Raw genomic sequence first — 15,775 nt, 5'->3', positions numbered from 1 at the left:
TAACCAATCTAAGTCATGCGGTATCAATACTAAAATGAAGAAGTATAAACTAAGCACACTATTTCAGAGAGCACGGGGGGATCGTGGTTTCACTGCTGAAGACACGGAAGGGAGGGCGTGGGGCCGAGTCCTGAAGGATGGGCATGGTTTCTAGGGGCAAAGGCCTAGGGGCAGCAAGTGCTGGTGTGTCATCTACCACCTCCATCTATGCTGAACCACTTGAGCGTAAGGTCCATGTCCTATAGATCTTTGTGTTCCTGGTGCCTCCTTCGCATCTGGGGAAGAACTCGTGCTCAGTAAACGCTGTCAAATGAGAAGATACACGAATCCCAAGGGGGTAGACAAAGGCCAGGGGAAAGATCTGGGAAGGATGCAGGGTGTGCTCAGGGACAGGAGGAGGCTGCTTGTCTGCAAGTCCTCCTATTGAAACAGGGAGAAATGAGGCTCAGTCGAGTATTTGCCAAGTAAGGGAAGCCCTAGAAAGCCAAGCGGAAGAACTCCTGTCCAAGAGCATTCCTGGTGGTTCCTGACCTTTCTGGCTCACAACCCCCTTTTTACAGTCCAATGGAGCTGTGGATTATTTAATAAAATGAAAATAAACATAAAATTGAACAAGTCCCATGAATTAGCTCTGAAGACTATCTGGGGATTTACCCTCCAGGGACCTGTCCAAAATTTCTGATTAAAGAAACCTACGCTTACTATTCAATATGCCAATTCCTAAAAAAAAAAAAAAAAAATTACTTATTAAATAGTGAAAAAATTTCAATATAACATCGCGAATTGAAAAAATATGTGACATACCACATTCCCTTTCTGCACAAGAAGAGAAGCACCAAAAATAAAAAAAAAAAAACAAAAACAAACCCCCCAAAACAAACAAACAAAAAAGAAACAAAAAAAAAACCAGATCACTTATTTTGAGTTATGAGAGTGAAAACTATTTTCTTCCTAAGAGTAATTTAATTATCTCAGGTTAATTTTGGTGATTAAAGGGAAAAAAAAAAAGCTCATATATTTCCCCTTCATACGAAACATGCATGTTCAACTTCAACAATTAAACTCTGCATTCCTGTTATCACCTTCCAGGTTACAACACACTCTCACAACACTGCCTCACTTAATGCTCAGAGCAACTGCGAGAGATGAGCGAGGTCCTCCCTGTGCTGAGTCCAAAGCGGGTCTTGGCCAGTGTCACCCAGTGAGGGGCAGGGCTCAGATACACACACTCTTAAGTAAGATTCTCTGGAACGTCGGGGCCTAAGCAGTGTTTCTGATGGTGTAGGCAAAAGCAAGAATATCTAAAAAGTGAGACCTGATTAAGGACACCTTTCCTTCACAGATCCCTATTTTTAAAATTTTATGAAACGATTTTATAAAATACACCTTATCATATCTTATTAAAAGCAATAATCTGTTTTGCAAAACTCAAAGTAGAAAAGGACACATACACAAATCATACTTTCACAAGCTTAAGATGACTACTGTCAAAAATTTCCAGCATATCCATGTAATATTTTGCCTATGAATATATAGAGAGAGAATATATACAGTCTATTTTTTAAAATTAAAATTGGGGGCTTCCCTGGTGGCGCAGTGGTTGAGAATCTGCCTGCCAATGCAGGGGACACGGGCTCGAGCCTTGATCTGGGAAGATCCCACATGCTGCAGAGCAACTAGGCCCGTGAGCCACAACTACTGAGCCTGCGCGTCTGGAGCTCGCGCTCCGCAACGAGAGGCCGTGACAGTGAGAGGCCCGCGCACCGCGATGAAGAGTGGCCCCCGCTCGCCGCAACTAGAGAAAGCCCTCGCGCAGAAACAAAGACCCAACACAGTCAAAATTAAATAAATAAATAAATAAAATAAAATAAAATAAAATTGGGACGACAGTATCGCTAGCAGTAAACTGCTTTTTCACTTGACACTTTTGAAAAATTTTTCATGCTACCGACTAGCCTGTCACGGTTTTACTGAGGAAAGTAATGGAGTTACTTACACAGTGTGACCGGCCGAGCCTCCCACCTCTGCAGCTTACGCAGAGCTCCCTGGGTCTGACTTGCTTACATTCAGGAGGTTAGTTAGCCACAGTCACTAGTGCCGGTGGTGGGAACAGTGTGGGAAATGTTCCGCGCGCCTTCAGAGAAGCACATCAAATGACTGGAACAAAGGCACTCACCTGTGTCTGCTGGACGGACACAACCTTCCTTTCACTTTCCAAGATGGCCAACACTTCCTAACAAAAGAAAAGACCTTTTTACTCAAAGAGAAGGAAACCCCTCAGGAAACAAAAATTAAACATTTTACATAATCTACAATTAAAAAAAAGCTTAGCCAAATGATTAAAGAAAAACTTTATTAAATATTTGTCAGTTTTAAGAAGTGCCCTCAATTACTAACCAAAGAATGTATTACAAACAACTAGTTATGAGGTTTTACATTTGTTTAATAGGGAATAATTGGCCCCAATTAAACTGACTAAACTAAGGCTTTTTAGATTACTAAAACAAATTAAACTTTTTAAAATGAGAATTTAGGTGATCTTAAAACCTTTCTAAAATGGATAATGAAACTTGCTAAGTTGTAACCTCCCTGGTTTTATTAGTTATATTAAGATAAATTAAGTGAGATTAAAATCTTATTTGATTTATTTACCTTTGAAAATGAAGACCGTTTAAGGGTTACACATCCTCAGCCTTGGCGAGTGCGACCTCAATTAGTCAAGTCAGAATGTCTTTAAAAGCTTTGTGCTTATTGCTTCCAGCATGGAGCGAGGTGTTCATTAAGGTACCAAAATTCTCATAAAAAATCCAAAGTTGCACTAGTGAAAAAACGCTCAACAAGATGAAAACTGATCACATCTTTTTCAGAAAATCAGTAGTTATTTTAAAAGCAGTTTTTAAACAAGATTTGGTTTTGCGTAGTTTTTAACGTGCCACTCAAGCAGCTTGATACCATTTGGACTCTTTAAACAGCATTTAAATCTACGGTGAGTATATAATGGTACATTTAATTTTCTACCATGTTTTAAATAAGTTGTACAATGTTTAGTGTGACCCTTTTTTGACGAGCGTTGTTAAATGAATCCTTTCCCTGTTTACGACTATTTATGAAGGCCTTTTTAAATAAGAGAGACATGAAATTGTTAGCTCACACACACAAAATTTCTTTCGAAAGTTTATTTAGTATCAAGCGAGAGGAGGCTTTGCTTAACACTACAGAACATTTCAAGACTTGAGTTACAAAAGAATACCACATTATCTGCACTTGTAATTGGCTTCCCTTTTTACGCATGTTGGCAAGAGAAGAAAAAAAACTAGCATATGGCTGAAAGATAAAATAACTAAATTTCTATGGAAACCTTTAAAATGAAAGGTGAGGCTTATGTTAAAAGGATGGATTAACATATTTAGTAAACCTATCTTTTTTGTTTAACACTAGTTAATCAAAGTTATTTTTTTTCCTTTTGATGACCTATTTTTTCATATACAGACTGGAAATAACAAAATTTTACATGTCTTTTTTTTTTTTTTTTTCTGCCCAGGTTGATGTTTCAACAAAGTAATTTTAAATTCCATCCATTCAGATGTTAAGCATTTTGATTTATTTAAAAAGGGATTGTTCATAGAAAACAATTACTTTGAACAGTATACAGGACTGGTGGAGACTGGCTATGTCACAACATCAGACAGTACAATCAGTATCTGCTGTATGGCTGGTCTCTGTAGACGCCCTTTGCTGTCCTCGCCGAGGGTGCCTTGTGTCTTGAGTTTGTCCACTCCTCTTGCCCTAAAGTCAGTCAGATCAATCACAGTTAGACCATTGCCAGGGATCCCACTGTCTTCATTTTTCAGAATCTAACTTAGCCCTGAACCAGCAGTAGATGCCATATTGAAGGTATGTATCCCCCGAGGTCCTAAAAAAACCCAAGGGATTTCGCTTTAAAAAAAAAAAAATTACGAACACAATGGAAAATGGTCCTCTCACTAGCAAAACCTACCAGCCTGGGAAGACAAATAATTTTTGTATCTTAAATGGCAACCAACTCTGCAGGAACTTCCTTTCGGCCACTCATTTAACAAATGCAAACTCAAGCAGCAAATTGAACTGCCTCTTGCTAAACGTGAAGACATCTATGGATGGGAAAGAGAATGGGAAAAGGGTCACTTGGATTTCTTTTTCAAAAACAAAGAAAACACAGATAAAAATTTGTGAAGGCAAAAGGAGCGCAAAATAGAAACAGGCAGCTTGGGAGGGGGAAATGATGCCTCGTTCTCCACACGTCCTTCAAAGAGTCAAGGAAGGTTGTATTGGGTGGAGAGTTATGCCTCAAAAATACTTCCTGGATATGAAATAATCTCAATGACATAATGTCAAATTGCTTTCATCCTAATACTAAATCCATACCGAACGATGTTATTTGTAACAGAGGGACATTCAATCACCCCCTATCTCTGGGCCGTCAGTGAGCGTGATCTGCGGGTCTCTGACAACAAGCAGTTAACATCCATGCTGCAACACACAGCGATTTAAAAGCCATGCCTCCATGGAGACCAATTTAAAAAAGCTGTGAAGGAAAAAACGCTGAAAATGACCTCTTAGTTGATACAAACATGCAATCAACGTCATTCCCTCAAGCTAACTTGCATCAGTTTAAGTAGACAGCATTCAGCAAGCCAAGGTATTTCTCTTAAGCGTCTGTTACGAATAACAACAACAGAAAAACCAAGGTGCGCTCATCAAGGCTTAGGGCAGGTGATACAACAAAATGCACTTCAAAGGGAACACGGGCAAATGGTTTTTCAGTTATGTTCGGAGGAATGTCATAACATCCATTTAGCGGGAATCCTGATTCACTTGCACTGGGCACGAAGCATTCATCAGAGCTTTGCAACTGACTGAAGCTTCACATTCTCTGACCTCTGCCCCGTGGCAAAGGAGCTTCCTAGTATGGTTAAGTTGCTGCCGCCAATTCTTTTAATTAAACCTGTCGTCCTTCTGCATGTTGAGACTCTGGACATGGGTTCCCCGGCATCTCAGCCAGCTCCCACTGAAATGAGTAGGGTTTCGATGTCTCCCTGTAAGCCTGAGAGAGCCGTGCATCTCCTTCCCGGCTCAGTGCTTCCGTAACCTTTACTGAATGATTCTCACCGTAACGTTTTTAGAGGATTTGAGATTGCGAATAAATTAAAATACAAAGATGGGGGTGGTGGAATCACTGTAGTAGGGCTGTAGTCTCAATTGCTTCATTTTCTTTACCGTCAAGAAGCAAAGACACTTCAAAGAGATCCATTCTATCAGGTGTCTGCACTTTGGCACACTGTTCAATAGTGAGAACATCAGCACATGGCAATCATCCCAAACAGAAAATCTAAGTTTAGAATCTGAATTCCTGTAATCTTCTGCAAGTCTTTAGTCCTCTTTAAAAATTAAATTTAAACCTTAAGGAGCTTCTGTAGATAGCTAGATAAGCACAGATGAACCGAGAGGGAGCTGCTGTCTCAGTTTCGGTCTGTATGAGATTTCCCCTGAGTTAAGATCTTCAAGCTGTTTCTATGACCTTTTCTATTTACGGCTCCACTCTGGCCATTTACTCACCGTAGGAATCATAAGTCTCTTCACTGAGTCCGTGTCCATAATCATAGTAATCAGCACCACTGCATCGAACAGAACGAAACAAGCAGAGAAAGACGAAAACACAGTTAGGACAAACGGACTTGCCTGTGAGTTTAAATCATACTCGAGGAAGAATTCTAAAACTTAAAGATAACTAATAAAGGGCAGGGATAAACACTGAAAGGAATTCCCACAGAGAAGACAGAGGCCTGTGGCCTGAGAGGAGACGCATGTGCGGTGGACAATCACAGCCTGTGCACCCGGAACCTGGGCTGGGCTCGTGTGAGGGACGGGAGGAAGGACAGCCACGGCTTCTTTCCAACTGATGCAAAGTTCACGGAAGGCACAAACCTACGGACCAGACAACTCGATGCTGTGTGACCCGTGGGCAGTTCACTTTACAATAAAGTAACAACATAACGGGATGAAACGTTTTACTTGCCCAGCACCATCCCGTTACCATCGGGAGTGGCTGCCCAGCAGGAGGACTGTGTGTGACAGGGGTGGGAAAGGCCCCTGCGGTCCAGTCACCAGCCCTGGCCAAGTCTGTGAGGACACAGGCCAGGAATCTTTCCAAAGCACAGGCACAGCTGTATTCCAAGGCCGCAACATCCCCGAGACACCGGGAGGGAGGGGGTCTGGCACCACGGCCATTCTGTAGATGATGCAAAACAGGCTACACACACACACACGAAGGATGTGAATTAGGCATAACCTTTTACAGGAACGAATCTGTGGAAAATCTGGATGACTCGACTACGGCGGGTATGATCCAGTTTCTAATGCTATTCTGAGTATCGGAGGAGGGCTTTCACGCACTCTCTCCTGCTCTCCCCTTTCCCACTCTTCTTAATTTTGTAGGGAAACAATCATCCTGAATTTGTTATCTTGGATTGTCCTGGAAATAAACATTCTCATTATTCCAACTTGATGCAATCAAGTAAGAAATTCTAATCAAAATGGAAAATGATCCAGCTCAGCTCAGCAACACCCAGGAAGCCACGGAGTGCGTAATAAAATCCATGCTGTGGGTGTCGCCTTGCACCAGCTCCGAGCAGCCGTCACCTCAGCTCCTGAGGTGAGAAAGCAGGGCTGCCGTGCCCATCTTACGGGCAAGGATACTGCAGATCACAACAGCTGGGAGGCCAGCCTAAAATCTCACAGGGAACATACAGGCGACACGACCGGCGAGACCCACACCTGGTCCTCTCCTCCCACCTTTGGTTTCTCAGGTAAATATCCCCAGAGGCTAATCATCAACTCCACTGACTACAGCCCAAGGAGGCAGGTCCTATGAGGGAAAGGGCCCGAGGCGGAGAGCTGCGTGCCCCTCTGCCTCAAGCCTGTGGGGATGGCGCCTCCTTCTGCCAGAAATGTTCCCCTTCCCTCTCCTTCCAAGCGCCTCCCACCCACTCTTTAGCCTAACTGCCGCTTCCTCAGAGCACACTGCCACCTCCCAGGGTTGGGTGTGTCCCCATCACAGCCCTTCCTCCGTGTCTCACCCCTCTCCTGGCCCCCACGGGCCCTCGCTCTCCAGGAACTGAGTGCCTGGGTACAGAGGAAGGGGCACCTCCACCCTCTGCTGTGTCTGGACAAGACGGCGATGCCTGAGCATGTTCTGAGAGCCCTGGTGAGGCTGAAGACGGGGTGAGCGGTGGGCGCGGCGTGCCGGGCACAGAGGCGGAAGCGGGCCGCAAGCTGAGCGTCTGTAAGGAGTCGTGTTAAGCAGGGTGAATAAGCATTGATAAAAGGCTGCGCTGGGGTGTCCCTCAGCACACAACGCTTCCTCCACGTGCAAACACAGGCCAGATTCTTGTTATCCTGGTTTCATCACGTCCTCAGAAGCTAATCGATACACTGCACCAGGCCGGTGACGGTGTGAGCTTTCTGGCCTGGAGTGTGCTGGGGGCTCCCGCTGGCTGCTTTGACTGGAGCCCAGGAACAGAGCAGTCCCTCCCACGGCCGACCTATCAGACCAGGAGGCGATCTGCAATTTTTCCGAGGACAGCTGAGAGCTGGCACTCGCTCCTAGAGAACCCCGGGGAAAGGAAGGGAGCCTGAGAGGAGTGGACTTTCCTGAGCTGGACCCCTGCCGTCCTGACAGCTTCTCCACAGGCACGAGCCCACGGGTCTACGCGGAATCTCTGTGCTTCTACAGACGAGGCTCAGTGAGGGTGCCCCCCTCCCAGAGTCACACAGCTCATGGGGCAGCAGCTGTGCTCAAGGCTCAGGACGCGCCTCTGCCTTGTGCTGAGCACCTACCCACGCTAGAGGCGGACGGCGCTCGCCGTGCCCGGCCCCCTTAAGCCGGTGGTTCCTGCTTGACTCCCACCTGCTCTGCCACTCTTCCAGAATGTCCTATTCGCTCCCCTGGGGCTTACGTGATCCCTCTTCATGCTCGGAGACAGAAGTCAGGGTCCACGCGAAACCCAATGCCATACGATCACGGCAAATTCTAACTGCCTACTTCTCTCTCTGGTCTCAAATTCCTCCTCTTCCTCTCTGTAGTCCTAATTTTCCATCCAAGTATTATACACATTTATGGCGAGAAGAAAAGAGGAAAAGGAACAGAGAGACCTTCATATTCAAGAAGACCTGAAAAAGGAACAGAGAGACCTTCATATTCAAGAAGGAAAAAAATCCAGCAAAAACAAGCAACAGCAAAAAAAGACGGCATCCCTACCTCTTAAGGTTTAATAGCTTTCAATATGAGAACCGCTATTAAAGTAGAAGGTTTTTCTCGTCTTGTGGACAGAAATTTAGAAGCGAAACTTTTGATAAAATGTCATTGCCAAATACGGGTCAAGACATCTGAGTCTAAAACCTGGGCCTCCCAGGGCTGGGCAGACTTGGGGCAGCTGCCCACCCTCCCGCTGAGTCTGAGTGCCCCTCCCCCTGCCGAATCCCCCTGCGCTGGACTGCCCAGACTCTGGGCAGAGCAGCCCTAACGTTCTCCGTGGCTCATGTACAGCATCTGGACACAAGCAGTCAACATAAATTCTCATTCTGTTGAAAATAAATTGGCTATTGCTTCTGGAAAACTCAGCACTAAATTAAGTGAACCTCAGTCTTCTTTCCAAAGGTCAGAAGTTACATCATAATGGCTCCTTAGACAAATAAAGCTGCGATGCTCTTTAAAATTTTCTCTTCGTGGCACAGAAACAATGAGAGTGACCTCTTCATAGAACTGAAAAGGATTCTCTTTACTGAGACAGGTCCCCACTGTTTGACTTGGAACCGTCAGTGACAGGTACTGAGACCTATAAACAGGAATCAAACAATTGCCTTCCGACCAAACTAAGTCCTCTTTATTAAATGAAGTGAGCAGGAATGAACATCAGTGTCGACCGGAAATCCATCCATGAAGTGCTCTAACGTGGTTCAGCATAAAAAAATCAGGGGTGAAGAATGTTTCCCAATGAACAGGAGAATAAAAGGTAGCATGATTTGGTCCCGCAATGGTTTGGTGATAAGACAGTCTTAGTTTTGACAAAGTGAAAACTTTAAACTGACATTTGCTAACACTGCACCCAGCTTCTGATTATTTATTTCAAGACTGTCGTCAAACCAAGAAGCTGGGAGCAGCTGAGCCCCAATTCTCGTACCTGTCAGTTCCATCCGAACTGCTTTTGCAGCATTTCATCTCGCGCACCTCAAACGTCTATTAACCAAAGACGTGTCCTATTTCCCAAGGATAAACTAAAAACCCAACATATGGCAAAGGGGAAAAATTCTAAAAATTTCTTCATTTATGTGTACAACACTTACAATATTAATAATGTGTTAGGCTGACCACGCCGCAACTCCATCACAAGGGGTCAAGGGAAGCCCCCTCCCTCAATAGATCAAGAATGGGCTCCCCTCACTGGCACCAGGGCCACGTCTCCCCAGGCCATCGACAGGCGTTCAAGAGGAGGACAGAGACTCCGGGCTCCCACATCACCCTGTCTCCACGAACGGGATTAACAAGGGACTCCTGACACGAATCTGTCCCATATCCCTTCAACCTCTTCAAGCCTCTCCAGAATTTCTAGTTTAAAGTCGCTGGAACTAATCTCATTAGGCCCCTGCTTGTGTTTGTGTAGCTCGGGGAACTCTAGGCCACTAGTTACCCTTTATCTCCAGTACTTGTAAAGTTCTGCCCACCCCCATCTGTCCTCATCTCCATCCCGACCGTGCCCTCTGGAATTCCTTCCTGGCTCGTCGTGGGCAAAACACCTTACATATTCTCAGCCTCCTCTTTGGACATTCTCTTACCTTCTTCCTCAATGGAAACTTGCTTCTCCTCTAATGACAGCTCTTACCTGGCAGCCCCGCCCTCTTCTTTTATGCCCCACAGCCCACATACCACTGGGAGCGCGGGAAGGGTGAGTATTCTCTTTGCGACCACCGCCGCCCTACAGACACACCACTGCCACTTCTAACCACGATGCTCCACGCCGCCGTACAAACACCCAGCTCTGAACCTCCCGACAGTATCGCTGTCCTAAGTCCTGGTGCTTTCCATATGCAGGCAGACAACCCTTCAAACAAGCTGGTCTCTCGAGTCCCTGGACCACTCTTGTCCACTGATCCCGTCTCTAGTCTCCTCTAGCCACCAATTCCCAGGTCACATCCTAGACCTTGTCATACTGATGACTTCAGTCTGCCCCCACCTCGCTCCAATTTCGTATATTCCACTCTGACTACAATTTCCTCTCTCTAGTCTCACTCCCTCCCTCAAAAGGATTATGCTGACCACGCTTTCCAATACACTGCAATCATCCCCACTACTGTTCTTAAAATTTTCATCCCTTGTCAAGGTAACCAATGAACTCCAAGCTGCTAAATTCAATGGTTAATTCTCAGGCCTGTCATGTGACTGGTCCGTAGATGTGATACAGGTGATCACACACAGCAGACGCCACCTGAGGGACTGCATCCTGGGCTGGGGACTACCAAGTGCCAGGGTCCTAGGGAGGCGCGTTCTTGGTCCATCTGGGACCAGGAAGGCAGCGCAGCTGGAGCAGAGGGGATGAGGGGGAGGCAGGGGTGAGTCATGTAGGGTCACGCAGGCCACTGAAAGGCTTTGGTTTCTTTATCCTGAGTAAGATGGGAAGTTACTGGACGTTTCCATGGCTCCAGGGAGAAACGATGTTGCCACTTCCTGAGATGGGGAAGACTGAGGCAGAAAGCGCTCTGGGTGGGAAGCCATCAGGAGTCTGGCCTGGGAGAGGCCAGGTTTGACGGGCCTCCCAGACCTCCCAGAGGAGGCCACCGGGAGGCAGCTGGGAAGAGAAATGGAGAGGTCAGGGGAGAGGTCTGAACCGGACACGTGACTCCGCAGTCATCACCATATAGAAGGTACTCCAAACCACGAGGCAGGATGCGATCCCTTAGGGAACACGTGCAAAGGGACAGAGAGCTCGGATCCCGGATTAAAGGTTCACTTAGTTTTGAATCTGTTCTTCCATTTGGAAGTAGTGTGATCTTGGACAGGCAGCTGAGTCTTTTTGAGTTGCCGCTGCTACAGGCGTCTGAAACGTGAAAGGTGCTCAAGAAGAACAGTGACAGGGACGAGTGAATGAAGCGTGTGCTGCCCAGGAGGTGGGGAGTGCAGCGGCGCCTCCCGTGACAGGGCGACGGGCAGTGAGCTGTGACTCAGTGGGCTCGCACACAGTGCCCCTCGCCGCTGGCCACTTCCTCTGCACAGAATAAACGGCGGTGACTGCTCTTAACCCTGGGGTTGCAATTCAGTTTGCAAAGCCTCATTTCAGATGGAACAATTACTTCGTCAAATAAAGAGATTTTAAATGTTAACGTACGTCTGCCAGAGAATCAGAGACACGCGGTACGGTGGATCTTCCACCTCTAGCGTGAAAAACTTCTCAATCTGACCTCACTATAAAGTGCAGGAACTTACTGGTACTTGCCTGATCAAAGGGGAGAAATCGGCCTTGAGAAGTCATGTGATCCATCCTCCGGGCTTCAGGCCAAACTGTCTCAACCATCTGAGAGAATGATTCCCTCGCGCTTTCAAAGACTTCAGAAATAGAGTCTGAATAACCTGTCACAGTAACACACGTGGACCGGCCTGCCAGAAAGTTCCATGTTTAACCTTAATCTCTCATGAGACACTCAGAATCCTTTTCTCGTATTCTGTTCTCCTCAGAGCTCGAGAGTACCACCTCCTGTGAGAGACCACTCAGGAAGACATCACACAGCAGTTTGAAGCACGTGCCTCGGCAGCGACTGGCAAACCTAACTTAAAGGACCTACGTCAACTACCAGCATCGGGTGGTGGGCAGAGGCATGCAAGCAAGAGCTAGCTGACATAATACTAATAATAGACACTATCATATAGTATCTATTAGATATTATCAAAAGCCTAGTAGGAGCCTTCTATTGTGCGAGGTACTCCACACAAATTCTCTCATGTTTAAAACAAACTCGCAATCTGGTATCATCTCTATTTTATAAATTTAGGTTAAAACCAACATTTTTGCACCATTTAAGAGAGAAAACTCTCACTTCTTACACTCTCTTGAGAAGGATGCTCTCGGCAGGGATTTATGAAGTTCGGATATCTCCTTGTTTCAACATCCGTTCAGCAGATATTTCTGGAACACCTACCATGTGCTGGGCACGGGGGCTGCAGCAGTGAACAGGATCTGGTCTTTGTGATAAAACACGTTTGGTCTAGCGTGCAAGTCAGGCAGCCGTAAATAGGCCAGTGGAGTACTGTGACCCCGAGAAGCCCGGAGTTCTGAAGGAACTCAGGGGTGGGGTGCCTGAACCTGCTTTGGGATCTAAACTGCCACCTAAGAGAAGAGCCAGACAATAAGGAAGAGAAAAGCATCCCAAACAGAACAACACTCCGTCTGCCTCGGGGACGGGAAAGCAGCGACTGGCCACAGTGCCGGGGAGTCAGGATGCGAGGCTAGTTTCTCCCACTCCCCCAGGTGACTTTCACCACTGTCTAACTTAACTACCAATCACTACACTCGCCACTGTCTGTCTAACTTAACTACCCATCCCTACACTCGCTGGAATCGCTTTCTTGGTGACGTGCGTGACTCTGGAAACATTCACTCAGCTACGTACGTGCTTCAGGTAAGTGTGAATTTATGCTCTTTGCTGTACGTACATTATATTTCAGACAAAGGAAAACAAATCTAGAAGAAGAAAGCTAACATATATGTTAAAAGGGAAGGATCAATGTGCAGTTGTTGCCTCTTTAGTGAGCACTTTCCCTTTCTTTCTTACCAAAAGACTCCTTGTAAGACTGAGGGTGAAGTGCTAGTGATAACATATCAATCCACAAAACCCCGTTTCTCGCCCATTTCTGCAGATGAGGCCACCAACGAGACAGGAGTGAGCTTCAGGAAGTGAAGCTTCCAGGAAACTCCCTAACAGAAGGCTGACCTGCCCAGGAGGTATGGCTTCCTCTTCCTCTTCCTTCCTGCCTGAACCCCAGCCTGGTGGCTGGGGCCGTGACAGCCACCCTGAGACCGAGGTGAGCCTAAGGACACAAGGCAAGGGTGAGCATAGTGAAAACAGAGGGAGAGGCCTGGGTCCTTAGTAACCACAAAGAGTTCCCCATTAGTCTGCAGCTGCTAACATTCTTGCACGAGAGACAAAAACCTCTAATTCGTTTGAATTTATGGTTAATTCAGAGCTTATCCCAGTCCTAAAAGGTGGTGCAAGAATTCTGAAATGAGGGATGCTGAGTATCTGTATTTTTTTTGCTGCAGAGATATCCAGTTGCGCTGACTTGAACAGCACTCTGGAAGCTGCTCTTCTCTAGCTGGAACACTCTGTCGTGCTATTTCTATCAAAAGGTGCTTAGGTGTTGCAGATGGTTCTATACAATTTTTAAAAACTATGAATTTTGATTATATTCCAAGCAAAATGAAAGAGTAAAAGGAAAAGAGTTTTGTCTACACGAGTCTCTTCAGTTCACTCACTCTGTGTCTTTTTCTCCTTCCCGCACACCTGAGGCAGGCACACACGCAAAGAGGCCTCAGTGATGCTCAGGGTGTGTGTTTCACAGCGACACGTACCGAGGCTGTGATGTGATGTGTATGCAATGCTCAATTTACTCTGTACACTCATCTTCACTTTCCAGCAGTTTCTTGTCTTATTATAATAATTTTGGAGGACGATATAGAATTAATAGTTAAGAAGCAGGCTCTGGAGTCAGGCAGACACATCGTCAGACTCTAGGCTCCAGCATGGACCTCTGTGTGTTAAGCTTGGGCAGCGTGAACTCAGTTTTCTCATCGGTAAAACAGGTTTAAAAATAAATCTTTCATGAGATTGTTGTGAGGTTTAAATAAGATAACGTGTTACATACGTATATTAAGCTCTTATTCACGGACAGCCGTTACCAATATTATTGAAGTAGAGGTTCTTTCTAAATGAGTAATATTTGTCCCACAGTCTTATTTGGATGTTATGCAATCTATTTCTGCTTATTTGCTAGAGTGAGGAATGCACCTTCAGGGATACAAGTCTAACAAAAATACCAACAGGAACTAATAATTTCCTTCTATTTGCACAGTTCTCTGCAATTTCATAATTTTAACTTTCAGGAAAGTAAGTGCTATTTCGTCCACTCACTTTATTAATTAAACACAAGGATCCACTGGGTTCACTGGTGGCTGGCTCCAGGTCACACGCTACATGACCGAGCTGCGATTCAAGGTTAGACCTGTCTTTGAGTCAAGCTTCAGTATCTCTACTATAGCTGTTACTTTCAACAATGATTTAATTTCTCTGAAACACCAACATTTAGAACTAAAATTTCTTATGAAAAAACCAGAAAGGAACAGACCTATTTTTTATAACACTTTTCTGGCAAAAAGATAATTTAAAAATTTCCCAGTAACATATATCATCACTAGACATCCCAAGAAATTTTATTGAGAATTCTTTGCATGGAGTATCAAAACTGCAAATTGGAACGTGACAGAACGTGACTGCCACCACAGACTGCCGGGCAAGTCTTGAGAGTGGGAAGGGGGTCAGGGATGAGTCACCATTCAGAAGGAGGCTAGGAAGGCTGCTGAGATTTAATCTCTAACCAATGAAATATGTACCTACAAGTTTAAAAAACATAAAAAGATTTTTGGACAGAGAATAAAATGGACATTGGGTTCACTGGCCTATTTATTGGTACTTCTCTCTGTCCGTACCCAAGTCCAACTACACGGGGTGCCAAGGCATGTCAGCTTTCAATACTGGATTCTTAGTCCAACGACACTGAGTGCCAAGGCGTGTCAGCTTTCAATACTGGATTCTTTGGCTCTTTGAAGAGCATTTGAAAACAGCCCATCAACACTTCATGAGCAGTTTACAGTATTTCATGGGATCATTTGTTAATGAGATTTATTTGTGGCATCTTGAATTTGTTTTTTCAGTCAACTTCTCCACCTGCTATATTGAGGTATCCTTTCTGGGAGATTTCCGATCGATCGGTTAGCTAGATTTTGAATAGTTAGATTTCAAAGCCATTGTCTATTACTCTTTAAGGATATTTGACTGTGATCTACACTATTTATGTATGTGAAATACATATATGAGTGTGGAAGGAACCCATGTGACTTTGTAGGGGACGGTCAGCACCCTTGTCTCAGTGCTTCTGGAGACCGCGGTGGCACAGTAACTTGCATCAGTTTGCATATCAAATGATTCAGTCTCACTCTTCAAATAAGCAGAATTAAAACGATTTAAACTATACTACCTATAGCAACTGTATATAAATTCCAATTCAACACTAGGAAATTCAGATAGGAACACCTACTTTGTCTTAAAATTACTGATGTGAAGTAAAATTCTACCTCCCCATATTTATTCAACAAATATTTATTGAGCTTTTTCTATGTTTCAAGCCCTGGGATAGGAACCGAGGGTTATGACAGTAAAGAAATTTAAATTAGACAGACATTGATCAGAGAATTACTTCAATATAAAATTGCAGTTATGAAGGGTATTATGGTATTATGACAGCACAGAATCATAACACATTTGGGGGAAAAAATCATTCTGGCTACAGTATGAAGAAATGACAGGAAATGGCTCCAAGTGGAGACGGGGCAGACTGCAAGCAGACTACTGGCGCTCCACGAGTTAAGGGGGCGTTGGGTGGGGCCCCATGGTGGTGGAGGGTACGGAGAGCACC

General features: G+C 45.1%; 1 protein-coding gene across 1 annotated transcript in view; it reads right to left on the bottom strand.

The window, feature by feature from the left end:
• Nucleotides 1-3,161: 3,161 nt before the first annotated feature.
• KHDRBS3 (KH RNA binding domain containing, signal transduction associated 3) overlaps nucleotides 3,162-15,775 on the bottom strand; it is a 155,576-nt gene continuing 142,962 nt past the window's right edge. The window contains exons 8-9 of the mRNA XM_065895464.1: nucleotides 5,596-5,654; nucleotides 3,162-3,786 (exon numbers count right to left, since the gene is read on the bottom strand). Coding sequence (XP_065751536.1) covers nucleotides 3,695-3,786; nucleotides 5,596-5,654 — 151 coding nt within the window. The 3' untranslated portion in view covers nucleotides 3,162-3,694. The remainder of the gene's footprint in view (nucleotides 3,787-5,595; nucleotides 5,655-15,775) is intronic.

Source organism: Phocoena phocoena, chromosome 17, assembly GCF_963924675.1.
Source record: "Phocoena phocoena chromosome 17, mPhoPho1.1, whole genome shotgun sequence".
Classification (NCBI taxonomy): domain Eukaryota; kingdom Metazoa; phylum Chordata; class Mammalia; order Artiodactyla; family Phocoenidae; genus Phocoena; species Phocoena phocoena.
Note: the sequence above shows the minus strand (reverse complement) of the source record. Positions and strands in the feature narration are given on the sequence as shown.